This window comes from Diceros bicornis, chromosome 14, assembly GCF_020826845.1.
Source record: "Diceros bicornis minor isolate mBicDic1 chromosome 14, mDicBic1.mat.cur, whole genome shotgun sequence".
NCBI classification, from domain to species: Eukaryota; Metazoa; Chordata; class Mammalia; order Perissodactyla; family Rhinocerotidae; genus Diceros; species Diceros bicornis.
Window position 1 is genome coordinate 61,272,162 of NC_080753.1, and position 24,046 is coordinate 61,296,207.

The 24,046-nt window shown below is 42.6% G+C and overlaps 1 protein-coding gene across 5 annotated transcripts; it reads left to right on the top strand.

The window, feature by feature from the left end:
- The first annotated feature begins 187 nt into the window (after positions 1–187).
- RPP40 (ribonuclease P/MRP subunit p40) lies at positions 188–21,765 on the top strand. 5 transcript variants are annotated; one of them, XM_058555337.1, is made up of 10 exons: positions 188–317; positions 1,945–2,089; positions 3,369–3,437; positions 4,078–4,173; positions 5,344–5,469; positions 8,551–8,749; positions 8,885–9,019; positions 17,733–17,801; positions 20,575–20,716; positions 21,321–21,765. In XM_058555337.1, exons 1-10 carry the CDS (start codon positions 195–197, stop codon positions 21,333–21,335), a joined length of 1,119 nt encoding a protein of 372 aa, XP_058411320.1. In that variant the 5' UTR covers positions 188–194; the 3' UTR covers positions 21,336–21,765. The 5 variants fall into 5 exon arrangements, with proteins under 5 accessions (XP_058411320.1, XP_058411323.1, XP_058411325.1 ...); XM_058555340.1 differs by lacking the exon at positions 21,321–21,765 and having other exon boundaries at positions 19,031–20,631; XM_058555342.1 differs by lacking the exons at positions 20,575–20,716; positions 21,321–21,765 and having other exon boundaries at positions 8,931–9,019; positions 17,733–17,809.
- The last annotated feature ends 2,281 nt before the right edge of the window (positions 21,766–24,046 follow it).

Here is a 24,046-nt window from a genome sequence, read left to right on the forward strand (position 1 = left end):
ACGTACCCAACAGTGAGCTTTGGCACGGGTCCCTATGAAGCCTAGCCCCACCCCCAAAAAGGGGGCGGGCGGTGGGGGGGCTCAACAAGCGAAGCCTGCCCGCCCTGCGCATGCCCGCGGAGTGGGACGTGGGGGAGGGCCAGGAAAAGGGGTGGGGCACGCCGAGGTTGGGGCGGGCGTTCGCGGGGAAAAGCATGGCCACGCTGCGCAGGCTGCGAGAGGTGCCACGGCACCTGCTGGTCTGCGAGAAATCCAACTTCGGCCACGATAAGTCGCGCCATCGGCACGTTGTGGAGACACACTATCACAATTACAGGGTGAGTGCAGCCGCCCTGGGTCCGCCGGACCGTGCTCCATCCCCGCTGGCGGGAGAGGCTTGGGGACAGCCGTGCTCTGCTCCCCGTGGTCCTCCCGCCCTCGGCGTGCGAAGCGGGGGGGTGGGGTGGGGGGTGGGGGTCCTCGCCGGGCATGCTGGGAGCCGTATGCTCTTGGCCGCTTCGGGGCAGTGGCTCGCAGAGCTGCAGGACTACGACTCCCAGGATGCGCCGGGCGCAGGGCGGTGTCCAGCCGTCGGAGGGAGGGGCAGGGCGATGTGCGCCTGGCTGGGTCCGCAGTGCCTCTGGCTACTTATTGTGGTGCCGCCCCGCCCCAGGTGGTGGCGGCCGGGGGTGGGACGGGAAGGCAAGGCTGGGTCTAGGGAGTTAGGCGAGTGCGCGGGCCGCCCCGCCCCGATTTGAGGGCAGACTCTCGCCCCTTCCCCGCCGCTGGATTCCGTGTTCCACCCGCAGGCCTGTAGATCTTTCCGGAGCATCGTGCCGAGTTCCGGTCCAGCAAGCTACTTGCTTTTCTAAACTGCTTTTGGGAACTGGTTTGATATCTGAGAAAATTCCCACCTTGGCTGCCGCCTTTTGCGTTCTCCAGCCAAAGTGCAGCATTTCGGCAGCTTTTAGCGCAGATTCGCCGAGGTGGCCCCACTCGCAAGCACCACTTTAGAGCAACTTTGGCTTTTGCTTCGTGAAATGTCATCCTCGCGGGGTGCCTTTTTCCCGGGTGCGGAAGTCAAGGCATGCATGAGGTTAATTATTGGTTTATCCAGGATGTGCCGACTTGAGGAGAACGGCCGGTTTTCCCAGTCAGGCGTCTACTGGGCCGGTTTCACCAACCCATTTAAGTGGCGAGGCCTCCGAAAAAGCAACCTTGAGATGATAATGGCTTAAGCCTTTTACACTCTCCGTTGATGAGCCTAATCTCAACTGAGGCCTAACGGGCCAGTTTCTCAGACACTGTAGAGACCCTGATCCTCAGGAGCAGGCTGGTGTTCGGGCTTTGGGAGGGCGACGTTCAAGGTGTGGAGCACTGGGGCGACATTTGAAACCTGTCGGGTGGACCTCTCTGCTTTGGGTGGAAAGCTCGTCACAGACAGCCCTCGGGGAAGTGCAGCTTGTCTCTTCCAGCGTGCTCTGTAGAGTTTTTCTGTCTGGAAAATAGGAACATCCAGCAGCACTTCTGCTTCCATGGAACCTCTTGCTAATTGATGTCCCTAAATTCCTTATGCCCTAAGGGACAGTTCCTTTGATTCCAGCCTCGTACCAGGATAAACAAACCTGGAGGTATTCAGTTATACTGTATTGCCCTAAAAATTAATTGTAGTAGTGAAAGGAACAGGACATAAAACATACTGCTCGCTTGAGAAAGATGAAATGCAAGCCAGAGCTTTCTATTGAACTTGTTTTGCTCATTCACCTTTCCTGTACTGTGCTTTTGAATATACAAATGAAAAACTTAAATTGTCAAATTTCTCTTTTCCTGAGATTTGGTAAATTTAAGAGTTTTGTTGAAACCTGTGGAGGAATAGTTAGCAGCCTTCATGATGTTATCTCATCCCTCAAAACTTGGGAGTTGATCTACATGAAAATAAGACGTTTATATTACACATTCCAATAGGTTTCGTTTCTGATTCCTGAATGTGGGATCCTAGCAAAAGAGCTGAAAAACCTTGTTATGGAAACGGGACCATATTACTTTGTGAAGAATTTACCTCTTCATGAGTTCATTACTCACGGATTCATCAATACTTTTGTAAAGAAAGGTAAGAAAAACCGTGTAGTGTCTGTGACCGTGCAAGGGGAGGAGGTATAGGTAGATCACATCGCAATACTAGGGTTCTTCTCCTGTTTTAAATAGGGCCTGTGGAGATGGGCTGTGTGGTCAGGTGCGCACCTCACTCCCCCACCCCTCAGTATTCTCATCCCATTCTTTCATGTGCTCTCATCAGGTGGTGGTTTCTGGTTATACTTGCCCGCAAACATTGCATGGGGATGTTGTAACATGGGAGCATCTCTCATCTGGATTCATGGAGAGGAAAGCCTTTTGATCTGTGTGTTCAGACGCACTGCTGTTGGGTGTGTGGCTGCAAGCACCCTTGTGCTCCTGGCAGTCTGCACAACAGCTGTCTCAAAAGGTTGCTCTCTTGGTGCAGCCATAGCAGCAGTTCACAGAACTGGGTGTTCATTGTGGTTCCGTGTCTTTCCTTAGAGTTTGTGACTCTCACCTTCCTCTGCTTACCCTATTCCCAGTCATATCCAGTGGGTTGATTGGTTTGTCCCAGTTTTTTCCTAGGAGCCATTTGTTTGAAACTGTATTTCACAGCGTCTCTATGGATTCCACCCTCACTGTATAAGTCACTGTGCAATAGCCACTTACTTATCTTGAGGCCCCGTGTTCTTCCTCTCCAGTGGAGCTGTGAAGAATCCTAGTTACTTGTGGCTCCTCTTGTTTTGGTGCGACTGGGGCTGCTGATGAAGCTGGGTGACTTGCCTTCGGTCTCATCGACATTATTCCTTTCATCTACTTTGAAGTTTGGCACTACTTCATTAGTTGTGTGGACGCTGGCTGTAGCAGGCACTTTTACATATCTTACCCAATTTAACCCTTGCAACAACTCTATGAAATAGGCCTATGATCCCCATTTTACAGGTGAGGAAATTGAGGCTGGGAGAGATTGAGTAGCTGTCTTAACTTCACACAAATTCCTGGCACATTGTGAATCTTAACCTGGAACTCTGCCTCTCGGTGTGTACACTTCTACTTTGTGCCTCTGCCAGCATCCCCAAAGGTCCCTGCTCCATCCCGAGTCCATTTTCTGCTTGATGGTAGTCGGCTTGCACAAATAGACCCTGGGCAGGGGATTGAACCAGCTGCGCTTGGCCCTCCCTGTCCTCCAGCTTAGCCTGGGCAGCCTGTAGGTTTATTGAGTGAGCTGGAGCAGTGACCTGAAGGTTTGTTATCATGTGAAAATAATCCACTAACTGTTTGCAGGCGTGATTTTTTTTCTTGTCTTAATTTCTCCTCTGGGCTTTCTCTTACAGGTTCGTGCTATGCATTAACATACAATACAAATATTGATGAAGATAATACTGTTGCCCTCCTGCCAAATGGTAACAACACTCATTTTTCTTCTTTCTGTAATTATAAAGGAAATGCATACTGTACGGAAAAAAGTCAGATTATACAGCTGTGTATAAAGTGAAAGTCCCCCCTTTCATTCCCATCCCTCCAAACTCACTCTCCTTAGAAGGAACTAATGTTCAATAGTTAGTGTTTATTCTTCTAGACGTTTTTTATGAATTTATAAACACATGTAAAGGTTTTTCTTTATTTTTCTTAATATAAATTATATCATACTACATTGTTTCTCAGTTTGCTTTTTTCCCAAGCTATATATCATAGATATTTTTCTGTATCAGTGCATATAGTTCTAACTTACTATTTTTATTGTCTTGAAGGTATTCCAAAGAAGAGGTATATTATGATTTAACTATTCCTTTTTTAATAGAAATCTAGATAATTTCTAGTTTGACTATTATAAATAATATCCTTGTATGTATAATGTATAAATAATACCCTTGTATTATAAATAAGATGTAAGTATAAAAATAATATCCTTGTATTATAAATAAGCTTGTATGCAACTTATTACACTGATATCTAACTGCTCAACTTGCCGTGCTTTCTTTTAGTCAGAGAACATAAGTCATATTTTTAACATCTCTTTTATGGGAATTATTTGATTTATAGGGAAATTAATTTTATCACTGGATAAAGACACTTACGAAGAAACTGGACTTCAGGGTCGTCCATCTCAGTATTCTGGCAGAAAAATCATGAAATTTAGTAGGTATTATGCTCACTTCATCAATTTCTAACAAGTCAGTAATCTTCCGTAGCAATATAAATTTAAATGTTTGAATTGCTTGTACTCTCATTGGCCAGAAAAAGTATGACTTTTTCTTATTTTTAAAGCTTCTGACTGAAGGGGCTTGGGCTTCAGAGAGGATAAGATAGTGCTGTTATATCCATTTCTCTTCAGCTGTAGAGTACATCTTTTTTTGTGTGTGTGTGAGGAAGATCAGCCGTGCTAATCCTCCTCTTTTTGCTGAGGAACACCGGCTCTCGGAGCTAACATCTATTGCCAATCCTACCTCCTTTTTTTCCCCAAAGCCCCAGTAGATAGTTGCATGTCATAGCTGCACATCCTTCTAGTTGCTGTATGTGGGACGCGGCCTCAGCATGGCCGGACAAGCGGTGTGTCGGTGCACGCCCGGGATCTGAACCTGGGCCACTAGTAGCGGAGTGCGCGCACCTAACCACTAAGCCACTGGGCCGGCCCTGTAGGCTATATCTTATAAACATCATAGAATTGGAATGATCCATTTGGATCAAAAATTCAAGGTAATGAACCCAAGATAAGAGTCTACAACTTGTTCTTAATAAAGAATTTCCTTTTATTTCCCTGAGTCTTTATGATTCCTAGTAGAAATTCACCCATGAGTGAAGATGGGTCTGGTTTGAACAACAGTGTTAAGGCTGCCACATCCATAGATAGATTAGAGTTGACCTCCTAAGGACCTCTGCGCTTGGTCTTTGACCTAGGAAAAGTATGAATTTAAAACATCTGTTTGGGGGCTGGCCGAGTGGCCTAGTGGTTAAGTTTGGTGTGCTCTGCTTTGGCATGCTGGGTTTGGTTCCCGGGCGTGGACCTACAGCATGCTGTGGCGGTGACCCACATACAAAATAGAGGAAGACTGGCGCAGGTGTTAGCTCAGGGCCAATCTTCCTCACCAAAAAAAAAAAAAAAAATCTGTTGGTACTAGCTCTCAATGCTGGAGCCCATTAAAGGCAGAGTTTTGATTTGGTAAACCAAAGGGAGTGTGAGAAGAACAAAATCATTTTTACTATCCATGAAATTTCCAAAAATTCTGATGTTTTTAATGCAACACTTTTTCCACAGTGCAAGTTGTGTATATATGAATGAACTATTTATTCCTCTTTCTGTTTTTTAAGTTGTTTCCATTGATTTGATGGACTTATCCTCTAACCTGGGTTCTAAGAAGTATGAGAGAGTATCTTGGTCCTTCAAAGAAAAGAAGCCACTGAAATTTGATTTCCTTTTGGCTTGGCATCATACAGGTAATGGAGAACAAATTATATAACGATACAGTGATTTTGAAATTTGTTAATTAAAGGAGAGTAGTGGAGGATTTAATGGTGATTGATCCCTATGGTCAGAGACACCATGTACATATATGTATAAGCATTATTAAGGAAGCTGCTTTGGCCCCTCTGACATCTCCGAGAGCCATAGTTCAGGATAATCTAGGTGTGCAGCCATCTGCCTCCGTCTTCTTGGGTTGTATGTAGATCCAGAGATCTTGAGAGTGGCTTCAGAGCAGCTGACCTTTATCTGTTTCTCTCCTTCCTTCCTCCTGCTTACCTCAAACCGCCTTGGCTGTGATGTTTTAAAATAATACCAATTATAGTTATATACACAAACTGCTTATTCCTTATTGCAGGGTAGTCAGGGGTACCATTAAAAGTCAGTCAATTTAATTTGTTGTGACTTTTAATTGGTTGGAACGCTAGATGTAGTTAAAAGTTTGATGGTCACCAAACATCTTAATCTGCTTACAGCTGCCATGTGCCTCACTCTTTTTAGATGTGTATCGTTGGCCCATCACAAGATTATAATGAATCAGATCATCACAGTTGTGATGGTGGAGTACGGTCTTTTGGAGAATGGGGAAACACGTAGGTCCGTTTTGGAAGTGTGCCCGCCCTTCTGTCTGCTCCTCGTGGGAGGCTTCTGGTCACTGAGTGCTCCAGGTTGCTTGTGTGAGTCCTAGGTCTGTAATACTTTGGTGCTTCTGCTTCTGCTTGTGGTGCAGATACAGGAGGGTAGAGAGACCAGCATTTCAATCGCATGAAGTTTTCATTGAGGGCCATCTGTGCATTGGGTTCTGGAGAGCTCTCTGTTCCCAAGACTCTTAGTTATTTTAAGGGCTTGTCAGGAACTGTGAAAGATCTGAGATTTTACCCTACTTGCAAGCTAAGAAGTTAGCCTGCACAGTCTCAAGGATGCTGGTAGAAGACACGAGACTCCTCGGTTAGAGACAAAGGACTTAATTACTCACAGCAATAGCAGTGGCCAGAGTGTCAGCATTTGCACCAGTTCACCAAGTCCTGATTCCTGCAGAGTAAAACAGAGTAGGCCGGTGATGCCAGCACAGTGGTCGCGTTACAGGAGTGGAACCCAGAGCTTAAGGAAGTCAAATCTTTTTTTTTTACGAATATGAAAATCCATTTAATCAAACCACCGTATAATGAAACCTCGACCTTTATGCATTTGAAAACCCATATATCTGAACGAGTGATTTGAATATACAGAATATTTCAATGAAAATTGCATCGTTTCAAAGAAAAACTTGTTTTACATCTGAACAGGCGTATTGTTATTTACTAGTGGTTTTAACAATTGTCAGGTGGTCACACGCTAGTTTAAAAAACTTTACACATACATGTATATATTTAACTTACTATGATAACTTCCTTAAAGAAAATTGCCCCGAATTGGCCTTTATTTCATCCTATACTCTTGGAGCTGGAAGGAACCTTAGACATCATCTGATTTAACTCTGTCTTGTATGATTGATAAAATTGAAGACAGAGAAAATTGCATAACCTGTCCACCCTGGAATACAGGGTCCCCAAATGTCAGTCCCATTTTCCATGTCCGTAATTTAGATTAATATGTCTTTTTTTTTTTTTCAATCCCCTGCTATCCACTATTGTACTTAAGTTGTTAACTTAAGTTTGCAATTTATACATCACTCTAAGCTCAGGGTCCTGTCCTTAGTGTTCAGATTTAAATAGTCCGGGTTTTTAGACCACCTGGGGGACACCTCTCAGAGGGAGCTTCCTTTTCTCCTAGTAGAAAGCAGCCCTCCCCTCCAGAGCAGTACCCCTCCAAGTCACTCTCTGTCCTTTTGCCCCTACTTGGTTATTTTCAGAGCATTTATCAGTGTGTAAATTGTATTTTTCAGAAGGCTGTTCTGAGCGTTTTTGTAAATGTGTCAGTGCACATGTTCACCAGTTTCTCTAGTTAAAAATCCCTAATATAAAGTATCATAATTATTGTTTTGTACAATGTTTGTTTAGATTTTCTCACATGCTTTATCATTTTCTTTGTTCACCATTTCTTTTTGTTGTCATTGTTGATTTGTTTTGTTTTGTTTTGGTTTGGGTTTTTTTGGTGAGGAAGATCAGCCCTGAGCTAACATCCAATGCCGATCCTCCTCTTTTTTTTTTTTTTTTTTTTTTTTGCTGAGGAAGATTGGCCCTGGGCTGAGATCCGTACCCATCTTCCTCTACTTTATATGGGACGCCGCCACAGTGTGGCTTGACAAGCGGTGCGTCTTGTGTGTCCTGGATCCGAACCTACGAACCCTGGACTGCTGAAGCGGAGCGCCCACATGTAACCACTGTGCCACTGTGCCGGCCCTGTTGATTTTTTTTTTTGCAGTACTATTAGTTTATAACATGATATAAATTTCAGGTGTATATCATTATATTTTGATTTCTTTGTATCCAATCTTTTATACTGGGCAGTGAGCCTGCTGCTGACTTTTGCCCTGAAGGGAGGGAGGTAGGGAGGAAGGGAGACATTATTTCTGTTACGCTGGATAGTAAGCAGGCCTACCCTTTGCTGCAGAGGGGCCCACTATTTCTGTCTTCCAAGGCTTTTGAAAAATTCTTAAAAAAACACTGGATTTTACTGGTTTTTCAAAGACAAGCTTGAATGAGATTCTATCATCATTCAGTTCCTCTTCTGTTTCCTTTGTAGAGATTGTGCATATATGCTCCTTTCTCTGTAGAGCTCACTAATTTTATTTATACATAAGTAATGCTTTTGGTGTTATTTATTAAGTCAAAATTTTCTTATTAGAGCAAATGATGAAATGTATATGGGTTGAATGTGAAAGTATTATGCTTTTCCAGGAAAAGTGTGAAAGAAGATGAATGTTTACAGAACTTTGGCACGAGGAGCTGAAAGCAACTTAAATGATTTTAATTTGAATACAGCTTTGCACAACTTCCTTCCGTTTTGTTTAATCCCACCTGCTTCCCGTAACTCTCAAGTGGGAATGGGGTAGTTGCAGGGATTCACAGAACTTGTTTACAGCAGTCAGAAAGACTTATATGGTGTGTTTTAAGGTGCAGAAGAATCAACCATGATGTCATACTTTTCCAATTACCGGATTCAGGAGCATCAGCCAAAAATAGCGCTGAGCACAGTGACAGATCTGCAGTGCCCAGTGCTGCAGAGTGGTGAGCTCCGGGGAGTGCCGGGGGCAGCCTGCAGTGCGGGGGAGCTCCTCGACTGGCTGGGCGCCGTCTTCAGCAATGCCGAACTGTGCGTAGCAAAGCTCCTGGGTCTTGGAGGGTGGAGGGCTCTGGCTGGCTTCCTGTTTTTAGTAGGGGTTTACTACTTTGAATGTGATCATGTAGTGGATATAAATGTGTTTCCCTCCTTTTTCTTTTGTGACAGAAATAACGAGCCTAATAATTTCATATCAACCTATTGCTGTCCTCAGCCAAGCAGCGTGGTGGCAAAAGCTTATTTGTGTACAATCACTGGTTTCATACTTCCGGAGAAGATACGCCTCCTGTTGGAGCACCTGTGGTGAGAACGCCTTTTGCCTTTTCTCTCTTGGCTGTGCCAGCCTGATGTTTTAGGGGCAGTACCACCATTCCAAATCGTAGAGTCCCCTCACGTACATTTCCCGTCTTCCTTGCTTGGTCTCACAGTGTAGTAACAGTATCATCTTAACTGACATAATTATCCTTGGTGATAGGAAAATTCTATTGCCATATACTTGTCCTTATGAAAAGAGACAGAGCAGAGCTTAACGATCGTTCTTGAAAACAAACTGCTCGTTTTTCTCCTTCTGCTCCCCTGGACCATTTTGGTGCAGTTAAAGTTATATCACTTAAGAAAACAGCAATACTCTATAGAACATATTGTCATCTATTTTAAATATTGGAGTTCTGCAAGATGTTTCATTTTGAAATGGGTAGATAAAAGGAATTGACCATCTCTGAATCAAAATCATGTCTGATCTGTTCCAGCTGTAGCATCCTGTGAACCGCTGGGCATCAGTAGTCTGCCAAGGGTTGTATCAAGTAGTGTTGGGTTTTTCACTTGGGGGATATTGTGTAAATAAAATGCTGCATTGCAGCTAATGTCAGGAAACTCAGACCCCATATTGAGAAGACTATAAAGTGAGCACAGTGCCTTCTCAGTCGTCACTTCTAAAATGTCTAAGATTTAAGTCTTGAGAGTTTTCCTTTTTAAACCCAACATCTTTTTTCACATTTATTAGTGTTTTTAGTGCTTTGATTTTCCTTAATAAGAAGGTTGAATTTTTAAAAATTGGATAAATTATTCTGCAGTGTTTCAGTTAACAGAGACTCTGAAAACAGACTGTTAAAGGGAGGGAAACTATTGTTATACACTTTGTGGGGATTTTTTGTTCTTTGAATCTCAGATGATCTTCCACAGTAGGGGCAGGAACAGCTCGAGTTTGTTTTGTGTGTTGTGTATTGGTTAACCTTTATTGAATTCACAATATAGCATCAGGACTTTAATTTGCATTTCCTAATTTTTGTAAATAAAAGCAAAGGTCTAAGCTTCATTGGAACATCGTAAATGCCACTTATCCTGAATAAGTAAAAAAATAAATATGAATGTTCCTCACTCTCCCTGATTGTTAAGAATTTTCTTTCTTTTTCAGTCACTACTTTGATGAACCAAAGTTAGCGCCTTGGGTTACGTTGTCGGTTCAAGGCTTTGCAGACAGCCCTGTTTCATGGAGAGAAAATGAACATGGTTTTCGAAAAGGAGGAGAACATTTATACAACTTTGTGATTTTTAATAATCAGGACTATTGGCTTCAGATGGCTGTTGGGGCACATGATGACTGTCCACCATAAAAAATACAAATTTTAAAATCTTGTTTATTTATGTGTATACTTGTTTTCAGATTTCTTAATGGTGAAAGGACTGTGTGTTCACTCAGGCTTGTATGATGATGACGTTTCTTAGATCAGCGCTCGTTAGCTTTCTGTTCTGTGACTGCAGCTGGGCCTGTCACCCCGTGACTAGCGCATCGTGATTTCTCCCGGTCCGTGTAAGCACAGGGTGGTGGGTCAGCACGTGGTAGAGGGGGCCAGGCAGCAGTGGTGGTTGGGCCGTGGGGCAACATGTGTGCTGTTGCTCAGGCACATGGTTACAACTCTTCCAGGTAATAATAACAAGAAGTTCTTATACTCAACAGAGCCAGTCCCTGCTTTAAGTGCTGTTCATACATTACCTCATTTAATTCTCACACCAATCCTATGGGGAAACAGGCACAGAGTATGAATAAGCTGCCAAGGTCACACTGCTTGTGGATCTGAGACGTGAACCCAGGCCAGCTGGTTCCCAAGTGTGTGTTCTCACTCTTCTGCCTCTGGATCAGGAGGGATATATGGATACTGTATACTGATAAAGAACAAGTTAAAAGAGTTTTTTCCAGCAGTATGGCTGATAAGGACCAGCTGAAAAAACTAAAACTTCTGGAATATGTATCAAGAACCATTTTTAAAAATGTATCAGTGAGCTGCAAGAAAATTAAGAATTCTCAAAGGCTAAGTAAATAACAAGTTTTTAATGGAAGTAGAAACCCAAAGAAGTAATGAGGGCACTGATAACCACTTTTCACCCTTAGGATATTTGCCAAATGTCAAATGGAAATTTGCTTCTCACAGCCTGGAGTGGGGAAGGGGCAGGAGAACAGCAGACGAGGCTGAGGGCCTGCCCAAGGTGGGAGTGCTCATAGGAGACCTCATAAAGTTGAGGCCCCAAAAGGCTAGACTTAGAGTACGGGTGGACTGTGAATAAACCTGTCTGGCTCCCCTGCACCCTCCTCACTCCCAGGACAGCAAGGAAGATTGCCTGTCCTGACAGAAAACATCTCCTCTGAGATGTAGCCCTTTAACTAGTTTGTTCACACAACCTGGGTAGTCTAAAAAAGTCTCAAGCTGGAAACTTAAAGTGCTATCAAGTTTTTAGTGCCTTCCAGGTGACGGGCAGAAGCAAAACAGATCGTCTTGGGAGGAACTCAGAGATAGTTTCAAGCAATATAAGTTCACAATAAAAAAAATCACCAACACGTAAAATAGGTAAGAGACAGCAGAAAGGATGGACAGAAGAAGCAGATCTATAAAGACTTAAGATACTAGCGTTACCAAAGACAATATAAAGTATGTTTTATATTTAGAGAAATAAGGGGGATTAAAGAGCATAAGTGTGAAAATAACCAAGCAGATTGAGAAAAATTCCAAATGAAAAATATTGTAATTGTGGGGCCGGCCCCGTGGCGGAGCGGTGAAGTGCGCGTGCTCTGCTGCTGGTGGCCCAGGTTTGGATCCCGGGTGCGCACTGATGCACTGCTTGTCCGGCCATGCTGTGGCGGCGTCCTACATAAAGTAGAGGAAGATGGGCACAGATGTTAGCCCAGGGCCAGTCTTCCTCAGCAAAAAGAAGAGGATTGGCATGGATGTTAGCTCAGGGCTGATCTTCCTCTCTCACACACACACACACACACACACACACACACACACACACACACAAATATATTGTAATTGAAAGTTTTGTAGATTGGCTTAACGGTGGACTAGACACTGCTGAAAAAAGAATAATAGATACGAAGAAATAAAGACATTTTCAGACTTGGAAAAGCTGAAAGACTTTATCACTAGCATACCTGTACTACAAGCAAGTTAAAGGATGTTCTTCAGGCAAAAGGAAAAGGATACCAGATGGAAATCTGGATCTACAAAGGGATAAAGAGCACTGAAAATAGTAACTGAAATAGTAATATGGGTAAATGCATGATTTATTATTATTCAAACCTCTTTAAAAGATAATTGTTTAAACAAAAATGATATATTGTGGACTTTTTAATATTTGTAAAAGTAAAATGGATGACACAATAGTTAAAGACTAGGAGGAGAGAAGTATACTGTATTATTGTAAGGATTTTGTACTATACATGAAATGATGTACTATCATTTGAATGTAGACTGTGGTAAGTTAAAGATGTATACTATAAACCCTAAAGCAACCACTAAAATAACCAAGAAAATTGTAGTTATTAAACAGATAAAATGGAATCATAAAAACATTTGATTAATCCAAAAAATGACAGAAAAAGAGGTAAAAGAATAGAGAACAGATGGGATAGACAGAAAACAAGTAGTAGGATGATAGACTTAAACCTAACCATGTCAATAATCACATTATATGTAAGTCTACACACCTCAAAAGGCCGAGATTGTCAGGTTGGATTAAAAAAAAAAAAACAACTCTGTTCTGCCTTCAAGAAATGTACTTTAAAGATACAAATAGGTTGAAAGTAAGAAGATGGAAAAAGATATACTGTGATAACACTAGTCAAAAGAAAGTTGGAGTGACCATATTAATATTAAAATGTATTTCAGAGCAAAGAATATTAACAGGGATTAAAGAAGGTTGTTTCATACTGATAATGTAGTCAATTAATGAGTGTAATTGACATAATTCTAAGTGTTTTTGCACCTAATAAAGCTTCAAATACATGAAGCAAAAACTAATAGAACTGCAAGGAGAAATAGACAAATATGTAATTATCAGAGATTTTAATACCCCTCTCTATAATTGAGAGAACAAGTTGGCAGAAAATCAGCAAAAATATAGTGGACTTCAATAACAGTATCAACCAATTGGACTTGAGAATACAAATTTTTCTCAAGTGTACATGGAACATTTGTGAAGATAGACCACATTATGGCCCATTTAAAAATCTCAAATTCGGGGCCAGGCCCGTGGCTTAGCGGTTAAGTGCACGCGCTCTGCTACTGGCGGCCTGGGTTCGGATGCCGGGCACGCACCGACGCACCGCTTCTCTGGCCATGCTGAGGCGGCGTCCCATATACAGCAACTAGAAGGATGTGCAACTGTGACATACAACTATCTACTGGGGCTTTGGGGGGAAAAAAAAAAAGGAGGAGGATTGGCAATAGATGTTAGCTCAGATCCAGTCTTCCTCAGCAAAAAGAGGAGGATTAGCATGGATGTTAGCTCAGGGCTGATCTTCCTCACACACACACAAAAAAATCTCAAATTCAAAAGTATTCATCATATGAAGTATGTTCTTTGGCCACAGTGGAATTAAATGAGAAATCAATAACAGAAAGATCCTTGAAAATCCCCAAATATGTGGAAACCAAATAACTCACAAGTGAAAGGGCAAATCTGAAAGGAAATTAAAAAGTAATCTGAAATGAATAAAAAACAGAATTCATGGGTTGCCACTCAAGCAGTACTTAGAGGGAAACGTGTAGCATTAAATACCAATGTTAGAAAGGTCGTAAATCAGTGACCACAGCTTCCACTTTAAGAAACTGGAAAAAGAAGAGCAAGTTTAAAGTAAGCAGAAGAAAAGAAATAAAGATCAAAGTGGCAATCAATGAAATAAAAAACAAAACAATAGAGAAAATCAGTGAATTCAAAAGCTTGTTTTTTGGGAGAATAAGATTGATTGATTAATCTCCAGCCAGATTTGTGAAGGAAAAAAGAAGAGAAATGGGAAAAGGATTGTCACTAAAGATCCTACAGATATTAGAATAGTAAGGGAATATTAGGAACACCTTTATGCCCATAAATTAAACAACATAGATGAAATTGACAAATTCCCTGAAAGACACAAATTACCAGAGCTCACTCAAGAAGAAGAAATAGATACAACCTTCCTATAACGAAAATCCAGGCCCAGATGGCTTCGCTGGTGAGTTTTACCAAACATTTGAAGAAATAATACCAATTCTACACAAACTCTTCCAAAAACGCAAAGAGGAGGAAATACTTTTTTTTTTTTTTTGACTGTGAGGTTGGCATCATCCTGGCACCAAAATTACCCTGGGACCCTGGCCAGACAAACATATCACAGGGAAAGAAAACTACAAAACAATATTCCTCATGAACATAGTTGGAAAAATTCTAAGCAAAAGTTAATAAATTGAATCCTATGATATATTAAAAAGGTAATATATCATGGTTCTGGGATTTATCCTAGGAATACAGGGTTGATTTAACATTCACATAATCATCTCAATCAATACAGAAAAAGCATTTGACAAAATCCACCATCTATTTCTGATAGAAACTCAGGCAAACTAGGGGTAAAGGGAACTTCCCCAATCTGATAGAAGGCAGCTACAAAAACCCTACGGTGAATATTATACATAATTGTGAGAGACTGAATACTTTCCCCAACATCAGGAAAAAATCAGGGATGTCTCTAGTCAACATTGTACTGGAGATTCTAGACTGTGCAATCAGGCAAGAAACAGAAATAAAGGACATCTAGATTGGAAAGAAAAAATAAAATTGTCTTTTTTCACAGATGACATGATTGTCTATGTAGAAAATTCAGTGGAATCTACAAACAAGTTATTGGAACTAATAAGTGGGTTTATCAAGGTTGCAGGATACAAAGCAATGTACAAAAATCAATTGTATTTCTATAGGCTAGCAATGAACAATTAGAAATTGAAATTAAAAACATTTACAATAGCAAAAAAATAGCAAGTCATTTCCTAAAAAGTATTTCCTAAAGTATTCCTAATTTTTACTTAGGAATAAATCTGACAAAAAAACATGAAATACTTGTACACTGAAAACTACAAAATATTACTATGATAAATTAAAGAAGACCTAAATGGGATGTACCTTGTTCCTGGGTCAGAATATTCAGTATAGGCGTGCACTGTGTAACGACATTTTGGTCAGTGGCGTGGTCCCATAAGAGCAGTACCATACAGCCTAGTGTGTGGTGGGCTGCACCGTCTACGTTTGTGGAAGTACACGCTGTGATGTTTGCACAACGACAAAATTGACTAATGACACATTTCTCAGAATGTATGCCTGTCGTTAAGCCGCACGTGACGTATTAAGACGTCATACTCCCAAAACACAGATTCAATATAGATTGAATACAATCCCAATCAAAATCCCAGCAGGCTGTTTTTGTGTGTGTGTGCGTATGTAAACTGACAAGCTGATTGTAAAATTTTTGTAGAACTGCAAAGGACTTCTTAGAATAGCCTCCAGGGCTGTTTTAGGACTTGACAGTGTTTGACCAAAAGCAGTGTTTGACCAGCTGCTCCATTCCTTCTCCTATAACAAGTTGTAAACCACCAGCCCGAGCAGGAAGGCGAGAGGGAGGTGTTTTTATTTCAGTGTGTTCCTCCTATAATCTGTAAGACTGCATGCCAACTGGGAGGAAGTGTGGCAATGAGGACCTTAATTTAGGAGGTGTCACTTGAAGTTGGAAGTAAGATTTATTGCTGTTAATTCTTTGGAATAATCCACGGTTGACTGGTTTTTTCAAACCATTTATATCTGCTGGTTAATACCATGTTTAACCATTTTCCGTATAAAATTAAAATAAAAATCTGATATAAAAAAGGATTTTTAAAAGACTGAGTTGAGGAATTTGTATGAATAGGCAAATAGACTTGTAGATCTTCAAGGAACAAGTGTCAAGAGGTTTCTGGAAAAAAGAAAAAAGACCTACAAATTACCAAGGCAGTTTTCTTAAGTTTGGAGCAGGGGAAACAGTAACACAGCAACTGACCAGAAAAGCGATGCCAGAAGCATCCGTTTTAAGGAGCTAAGATTGTGCTTGAATTCTTTTAGTGTAATTTGCTGGGGCTTGGGGACCAGAGGGACCACCATAAGCGTATTCTTCAGAATCCAGATTAGGGGAGAAGTTTTATCCTTTGAGTGCAAAGTTACTGCTGTATTTATCTTAATAAATAGATCAAATTAAATTATTTAACAGGACGCCAAGTGTGACCCACCCATTTCTGAGAAAATGACCAGAGGTCAAAGATGATTATTTTCATCTCTTATAATTGAAGAAATATTTGTCTGTTTTTCTATTGCCCAAGGTTGGGGTTTTCTTCCTCCTTCTGGCATGTTGCCTCTAAACCCATGGGCCATTTTCACCACAAAACCCCCTGGATTCTCATTCTCCAGAGAGACAGAACTAGGAGGAGATATATATATATAATAAATCTATTATATTTATATAACTATTAAATATATAAATATATTTTAATATATAAAATTTTAAAATATAAATATTATATATGAATATATTTATTTAATATTCATTTAATATATTATATAAATAATATATATAAAATAAATGTATTTATTGTATATTATAAATATTTATGATAATGACTTGGCTCATGCAATTATGGAGGCTGAGAAGTCCCATGATATCTGCCGTCTGCAAGCTGGAGACCCAGGAGAGCTAGTGGTGTGGTTCAGATCCTGGTCCAAGTCCAGGGACCTGACGACTAGGAGAGCCAGTGGCGTCAGTCCCAGTCCAAGGGCAGAGGATCGATGTCCTTGTTCAATAGTCAGGCAGCGAGAGGGTGCAGATTCTCCCTTTCTCAGCCTTTTTGTTATAGTCAGGCCCTCAACAGATTGGCTAAGGCCCACCCACATTGGGGAAGGCAATCGGCTTTACTGAGTCCACTGATTCAAATGCTAATCTCTTCCAGAAACCCCCTCCCAGATACACTCAGAAAAAAGTTTAGCCAAATATCTGGATACCCCGTGATCCAGTCAAGTTGACACATGACATTAACCATCACACTCTCTCATGAGTTGCTTTAGTTTGTTGTAATGTTTATCGATCATCTGGTTTACACTCAACAGTTACTCGTGGGGGCTGTGAGAACAGAACAAACTGATGAATCGACTTCTCTTTTTGGGGAAAAGACATTTCAGGAGGGCTGCTGTCTCTGCCTGGACCTCATCAGCTCTTGGCTCAAGCTGACATAACAGACTAGTACAGCCGAAGGAGCTGAATGAACATGCTGGAAGGAATGGAGTCTCAGGTCAGCTAGGACCCTTCTGCTGGGGAGGAAAGCCTCTTGGGAACTTCCTAGTCTTGGAGCTAGTGTCTCCCAGCACCTACCTGCTCACTTCCTGGGCCCCAATTTACCAGTTTGAGAAGCTGTTGCTCAACAGGAAACCAGCTGTCTTTGGCTGGAGCTCTACAGGAGCCATTTTCCTCTAACGATGAATGGGAAACTCTTCTCAGGAGAATGCATTACTTTATAGAAACAACCGTTTTCTTAAATACAGCCCTGTGTCCCACTTAGGGAATAGCAGTTCCTGCACTGCTTCTGCAGAGTGCCCGTCCTTATTTTAGGACGGGGAAAACTCATGGAGAAGGGTGGTTGGACTTGGGGTAAGTGATTTTCTTTCTTTCTCTTTTAAAATCCATCTTCAGCGGGATTCGAGTAGGAGGTTGCAGCAGCCAGCTGAGTGTGAAGGAACTGCCGAAATCCATCACAATCGTGTGAGTACCGTTAGCAGGGAAAGACCCAGTGATAAAGGTGGAAATGTAAAGAAATCAGGGGACTGGAAACCTGGGCTATCAGCCTGTTAGCATCTGTGAGCTCTGTCTGAGAAAACAACAGGCACAGAAAAAACATATTGCTGTAGACTTTCTTTGTTTCTCTCAACTTATGAGGTAAGTTGAGCTCTTTCATTTCATTTATAAAGAGTTCACATTTGGCTTTTATTTCAGATAACAATTGGCAGTCTCAAGGCAGCATGTTCTGGAAATCTAGTGACTCTTGGCTTTTAGGCCACCCTGCCTGATACAGTCTTCTGGGTGAGAGACCTGGATAAGATTTGGAGGGCTCGAGGACGTAGGACAGCCTCTTGGGTCTATGAGCAGCAAGAATTTGGCGTGTTTCTCTTAGGATTCTAAGAGGCCTCAATCTCTTTGTTCCTGAGGGAAGTTGGGATACATAATGCCTTCGGAACTAACAAAGCTTGTGTCAGTTTCTCAACTGGTAAACTTTGCCCCTGTTTCATTTGAATCCATTCTAAAGTTCTCGGAATAAAAGTACCAGCCAGTGGGGCCGGCCTGGTGGCGCAAGTGGTTAAGTGCGTGCGCTCCACTGCAGCAGCCCGGGGTTCGCCAGTTCGGATCCCGGGCGCACACCGACGCACTGCTTGTCAAGCCATGCTGTGGTGGTGTCCCATATAAAGTGGAGGAAGATGGGCATGGATGTTAGCCCAGGGCCAGTCTTCCTCAGCAAAAAGAGGAGGATTGGCAGATGTTAGCTCAGGGCTGATCTTCCTTACAAAAAAAAAAAAAAAAGTACCAGCCAGTGTATCTGATTTCATAATAAGAGCTGACATTTACTCAGCACTTCCTGTGTGTTCAGGAGGCTAAGCATTTATATCCATTCCACCAGTGAATGCCCATTTAAGACCCTTGAAGCAGATCTTACTCACAATTTGTAGATAAGCCTAGAGAAATTAAGTTATCTTCCCAAGGCCACATGGCTAAGTAAGCAGTGAAACCAAAATTACAAATTAAGTTTGATTCCATAGCTGGAGATTTTCAACATCAAGGTATGCTATCTCTCACAAATTCCTTTATTCATGTCTGATTACCAAAATGAGATTGGGAATATGAAAAGGAATTGTTTCAGTTATCCACTGATAGGTAACAAATCACCATCAAAACCTAGTGGCCTAAAATAACAACAATTTATTATTTTTCATGACCAGGGGTCTTCTGTTTCACGTGAGGGTGAGTTGGCTGGAAGATCCAAGATGGCCTCCCTCCCATGGCTGGCAGTCCGTGCTGGTTACTGACTTGGAGGTCAGCTGAGGCTGTTGGAAGAGAACCTCAGTTCCCTCCTATGTGGGCCTCTCTGTGTCACTGCTTGGGCTTCCTCACAGCATGGTGACTGGGATCTAAGAAGGAACATTCCAAGAAGACAAAAAGCCTCTACTTTTAAAATGTTTGCTAATGGCCCATTGGCCAAAGTTAGTCTCATGGCCAAGCCCTGAGTCAATGTGGGAGACTGTACAAGGGCATGAATCTTGGGAGCTGTGGTTCACTGGGGGCCACCAAAGTAACAGTTCTACTATAGGCATTATGTGATAATATTTTCTTTGCCTGAGGAACATCCTTCTTTTCCTCTCTAATAGCAAAGCTCACCAGTTAGCATTTCAAATTGCATTTATAGCCCTTTGCATATAAGTTTTGAATGGTGATGTTCAGGCTGTTAAACTAATCAATAATTGGCTAATTCATTTCCTCGTTTAATATTCCCTGTTTTCAAGGTGCTATGGTCTAGTGAGTGTTAGCTTGTTAACACACTTTGTTAGATTGTTTAATATTTGCAAAACTCTAGCAGTAGGTATTATTATCTCTGCTTTATAGATGAGAAGGTGAAGTAACTGGTCACATACCTGGTTCTCAGCAGAGCTGGCTTTTAGCCACTGCTAGACTCCACAGCCGTACTCCTTCCTCCTCTCTGATCCACCTCTGATGCTGAATGCAAATTTGAGGAGCTGAGGAGTAAACAAAAGACACTTAAAGGTTTGTAAGGAAGTGTGAAGATTTTTAAAAAGTGAACTGCAATCAAGTCGAGGAGGAAGCTCACAGCAGGAGAAGTCTGGAGCCTTTGGTTAATTTCCTGCTGATGCACTAAACTAGGGGGCCTGGTCTTAACTTTTTTCCTCTCTAACACTTTTTTAAAAAATTGTGGTTACATATACATAGCATAAAATTTACCATCTTGACTATTTTTAAGTGTACAGTTCAGTGGCATTAAGTACATTCACATTATTGTGTGACCATCACCACCATCCATCTCTAGAACTCGTTCATCTTGCCAAACTGAAACTCTTTACCCTCCCTAAGACTTTGAACAGAAGACTTATTGGTGACTTTTGAAACTTCATTTGGAGGGGAAGTGCTGGGTAAGTGCCCTTAGCTGGGCACCCTGGGCTAGTCAGGACTGGGCTACTGTCAGGTTACCTCTGGAAGTTTTCCTAAAGTTCAGAGGTGTCACTTGGGGCACAAGGTCAATGAAAAGGCCGCAGTTGGGGTCACCAGGAGGTCACTGCTGGGAGGTGGTTGTTATGGGCTGAATTGGGTCTCCCAAAATTCACATGTTGAAGTCATAACCCCCTGCTCCCCAACCCCCGTACCTCAGAAGGTGAATGTATTTGGAGAGAAGGCCTTTAAAGAGGTAACTAAGGTAAAATAAAGTCATATGGGTGGGCTCAAGCCAATATAACTAATGTTTTTATTAAAAAAGGAAATTAGGACGTAGACACACACAGAGGGAAGACCACGTGAGGACACAGAGAGAAGGCAGCCACCTGCAAGTCAAGGAGAGAGGCCTCAGAGGAAATCAGCCCTGCCGACATGTTGATCTTGGACTTCCAGCCTCCAGAACTGTGAGGAGATAAATTTCTGTTGTTTAAGCTGCGTGGCCTGTGGTATTTGTTATGGCAGTCCTAACAGACTAATACACGGGTAAAGGGCCCTGAGGCTTGGGGCCAGGAAAGCTGTGGGGCCTCAGTTCTAAGACGGGCTGAGTGGGGAAGGCTCCTGGGGGTCACTTGGTGAGCAGTAGTCTCAGGGAAAGAGATAGAGGTCGTTTTCTACATGTTCCCACCATGTAGTACATTTGCTCTTGGTCAAAGACCGGGCTGTGGTTTCAGAACCTCAACGCGGACCCGGTCGGGCATGGATTTCTGAGAGGGGCTGACTCTAGGAACTGCAGTTCTAGGGACAAGAGGTAGAAAGATGGAGCAGTGACCGTCAGCCCCCACTCTACACGCTAGGCAGCAGGCCCTCACATTTCTTTTTTTAATAATTTTTAAATTGTGGTGAAAAACAGATAACATAAAATTTATGATCTTAACCATTTTTAAATGTACAGTTCAGTTATGTTAACTATATTCACGTTGTTGTGCAACAGATCTCCAGAACTTTTTCGTCTTGCAAACTGAAACTCTGCACCCGTGTAACAACAGCTCTCTTTTCCCCTCCTCCCAGCCCCTCAGATTTTAAAGGGAGAACCTTCTGACCCCAGGATTCACCCAGCCCAGAGAGGTTTGGTTTAGGATGCTGAGCATCTTCTTGGACTTTCATTCTGTATGTTGTGCAGATCACATCCCAGAAGGTGAACGTCCCACCTGCTCTTTCCAAGGCAGCAGCAGGGCTCTGGCCGTAGGCTTCCTTGGAAGGGAAGTTACCGAATTCCTGCACCTGCCTGGAAATGTACTTCCATCTACCACTGTGTTCATGTGTCAGCAATAACTGACCGGGATGGAGACTCATGGGCCAGGCCCAGATCCCAGAACAAGTTGTGGTGAAGGCAACTTCACATTTCTCGAGCCTATATATGTAATGAGGAGGGAGGAAGGGGAGCCATTTGGAATATCTGGAATTATCTGAGGTAGAATTATGGGTAAAAATTCCTTTCACAAGATGCTATTTTTTTTTTTTTTTTTTTTTTTGTGAGGAAGGTCAGCCCTGAGCTAACATCTGATGCCAATCCTCTTTTTTTGCTGAGGAAGACTGGCCCTGAGCTAACATCTGTGCCCATCTTCCTCTACTTTATATGGGACGCCGCCAGAGCATGGCTTGACAAGTGGTGCCTCGGTGCGCACCTGGGATCCGAACCTGTGAACCCTGGGCCACCAAAGCGAAGTGCGCACTTAACCGCTGCACCACTGGGCCGGCCCCTGCAAGATGCTATTTTTCAAAAAGAAGCAGAATGTCTGTTTTCACCAAGATGGATATTTCACAGCACTTTGGAATGTTCATAAACACCTTCTTGCTTTCAGTTAGCCTGGGAAACTGAAAAAGAAACAAAAGTGAATGAATTCATCTTATTCCTTTCCTAAAAGATAGCAGGCAGCAAGTTGCTGCTTGGCAGAGACCCAAGGCCTGTGTGATTAAACCACATATAACCACGCGGAGCCAGCAGGCAAATTGGTTTTCTAACAAGTGCACTTTCAGCCAAGAGGGCTAGCTGAGGTGACCTGCTCCCCTTCTCTAGGGCCTGACCAATAGCCTCGGGCTTTCAAATGCAGCCGCCATCTGCCTGGGCATATGCAAGAAGAAGGAATGCATAGTTAAAGATGCTTGAGTTCTATGTAAAAACAAGTCGACAGGACCGGCTGGAATGGTCCTCCCAGAGAGGGAAAACATCAATTTAAATATTTGATTTGCATCCAAAATCCATTTCATCAAAGACCTGGCACCCACAGCAGTCTGCTGACCCATTTGAGAAATAACACAGACATTGCTGGTGTGCCTGAAAAGTAGCCTTGGCTCCCCAGGACCCTGGGGCCAAAAGCCATAACTGGCTCAGAGTGTCGGGTCAGATCACGCAGCCCAGGAAAACACACGGTCAAGTTCGGCCGAAACCTGGGCTGCGCCAGCTGCTGCTTGATACTGACTTTGGGCCTGAGCTTCCTCCGTCTCAGTCAAGTGGGGGCTGAGGCTATGAGAGGGGTGAGCTGGGAGCCTGGGGCTCCAGGAGAGCTTGGGTCCAGCCACCTGGCCCAAGCTTTCCTTTCGCTTTCTACTGCTCCCTTTGGATCCTTGAGCAGCAAATTTTTGAGCACTCCTGCCAAAACCCAAGACAGCCAGTGAATAATCAGCTGCAGTTTCCAAAGCCATTTCATTTTGTAAATGCTGTTTTCATTCAGAATTTTCTGGAATTCCGGTGGACAGCCAACAGTTTGTCTTCAGACTTGCCAGGCTTTTGGACCTCTGTGGCTAGGACATGGGAGGGACTCAGGTCTGCTTCCCCAGATTGGAAGGAGACCCCAGACACAGGAGCACTGCAGGGAGAGCCAGACGGAGCACCCTCAGCCTCTTCGGGGGAAGGGCCTGACTGCGCCTCGGAGAGCAGGGGAGCGCCCCGTGCAGCGCTGCCCGACACTCAGCTACCTGCCTGAGACACAGGACAGCATTTGTGGAAGCAAAGCATGAAAAGATGCAAATAATGGAAACAAATCTCCCTCCTTCCATGCCTGGCACATAACAGGTGTCCAACAAATGGCTGCTGAATTGAATTGTTTGTTGAAAAGAATGCTTCACTGACTTATAAACTCCTTACCTCTCTTTTCACGCTTTGGAAAGGCCAAGTTACTTGTACCTCATAGTCTAGGCCGAAGAAAGTCTCCTGCCTGATGCTTTTTAAAAAAAATTTTGGCAATCAAGAGCATCATAGACATTTTGTCCCCAGTGTTCAGATATGCATGTCAGGGAGGAAAACAGACTCTATAGAAACCTTTTTAAAAATTTTTATTTATTTACTCGTTTGTTTATTTATTTAAATTGTGGTAAAACACACATAACATAAAATTTACTATCTTAATATTTTTAGATGTACAGTTAGGCGGCATTAAGTATATTTACACTGCTGTGCAACCATCATCACCATCCATCTCCAGGACTTTTCCATCCTCCCAAACTGGAATCCTGTCCCCATTAAACTAACTCCCCATTCCCCTTCCCCAGCCCCTGGCAACCACCATTCTACTTCCTGTTTCTGTGAATCTGACTACTCTAAGGGACCTCATGTAAGTGGACAGAAAACTTCTTTTTTAATTTAGAAAATATCTTGAGGCTAAGGAGAAAATAATCTTTTTATCCACAAAATCAAAATTTCTGTTCCCTTAAGTCACAGTGACAAGGTCTCCTGGTGCTCCCTGCAGGTGACTAGCTTTTCTTTTGGTCATCTGGGGCAAGTCACCATCCCTGAG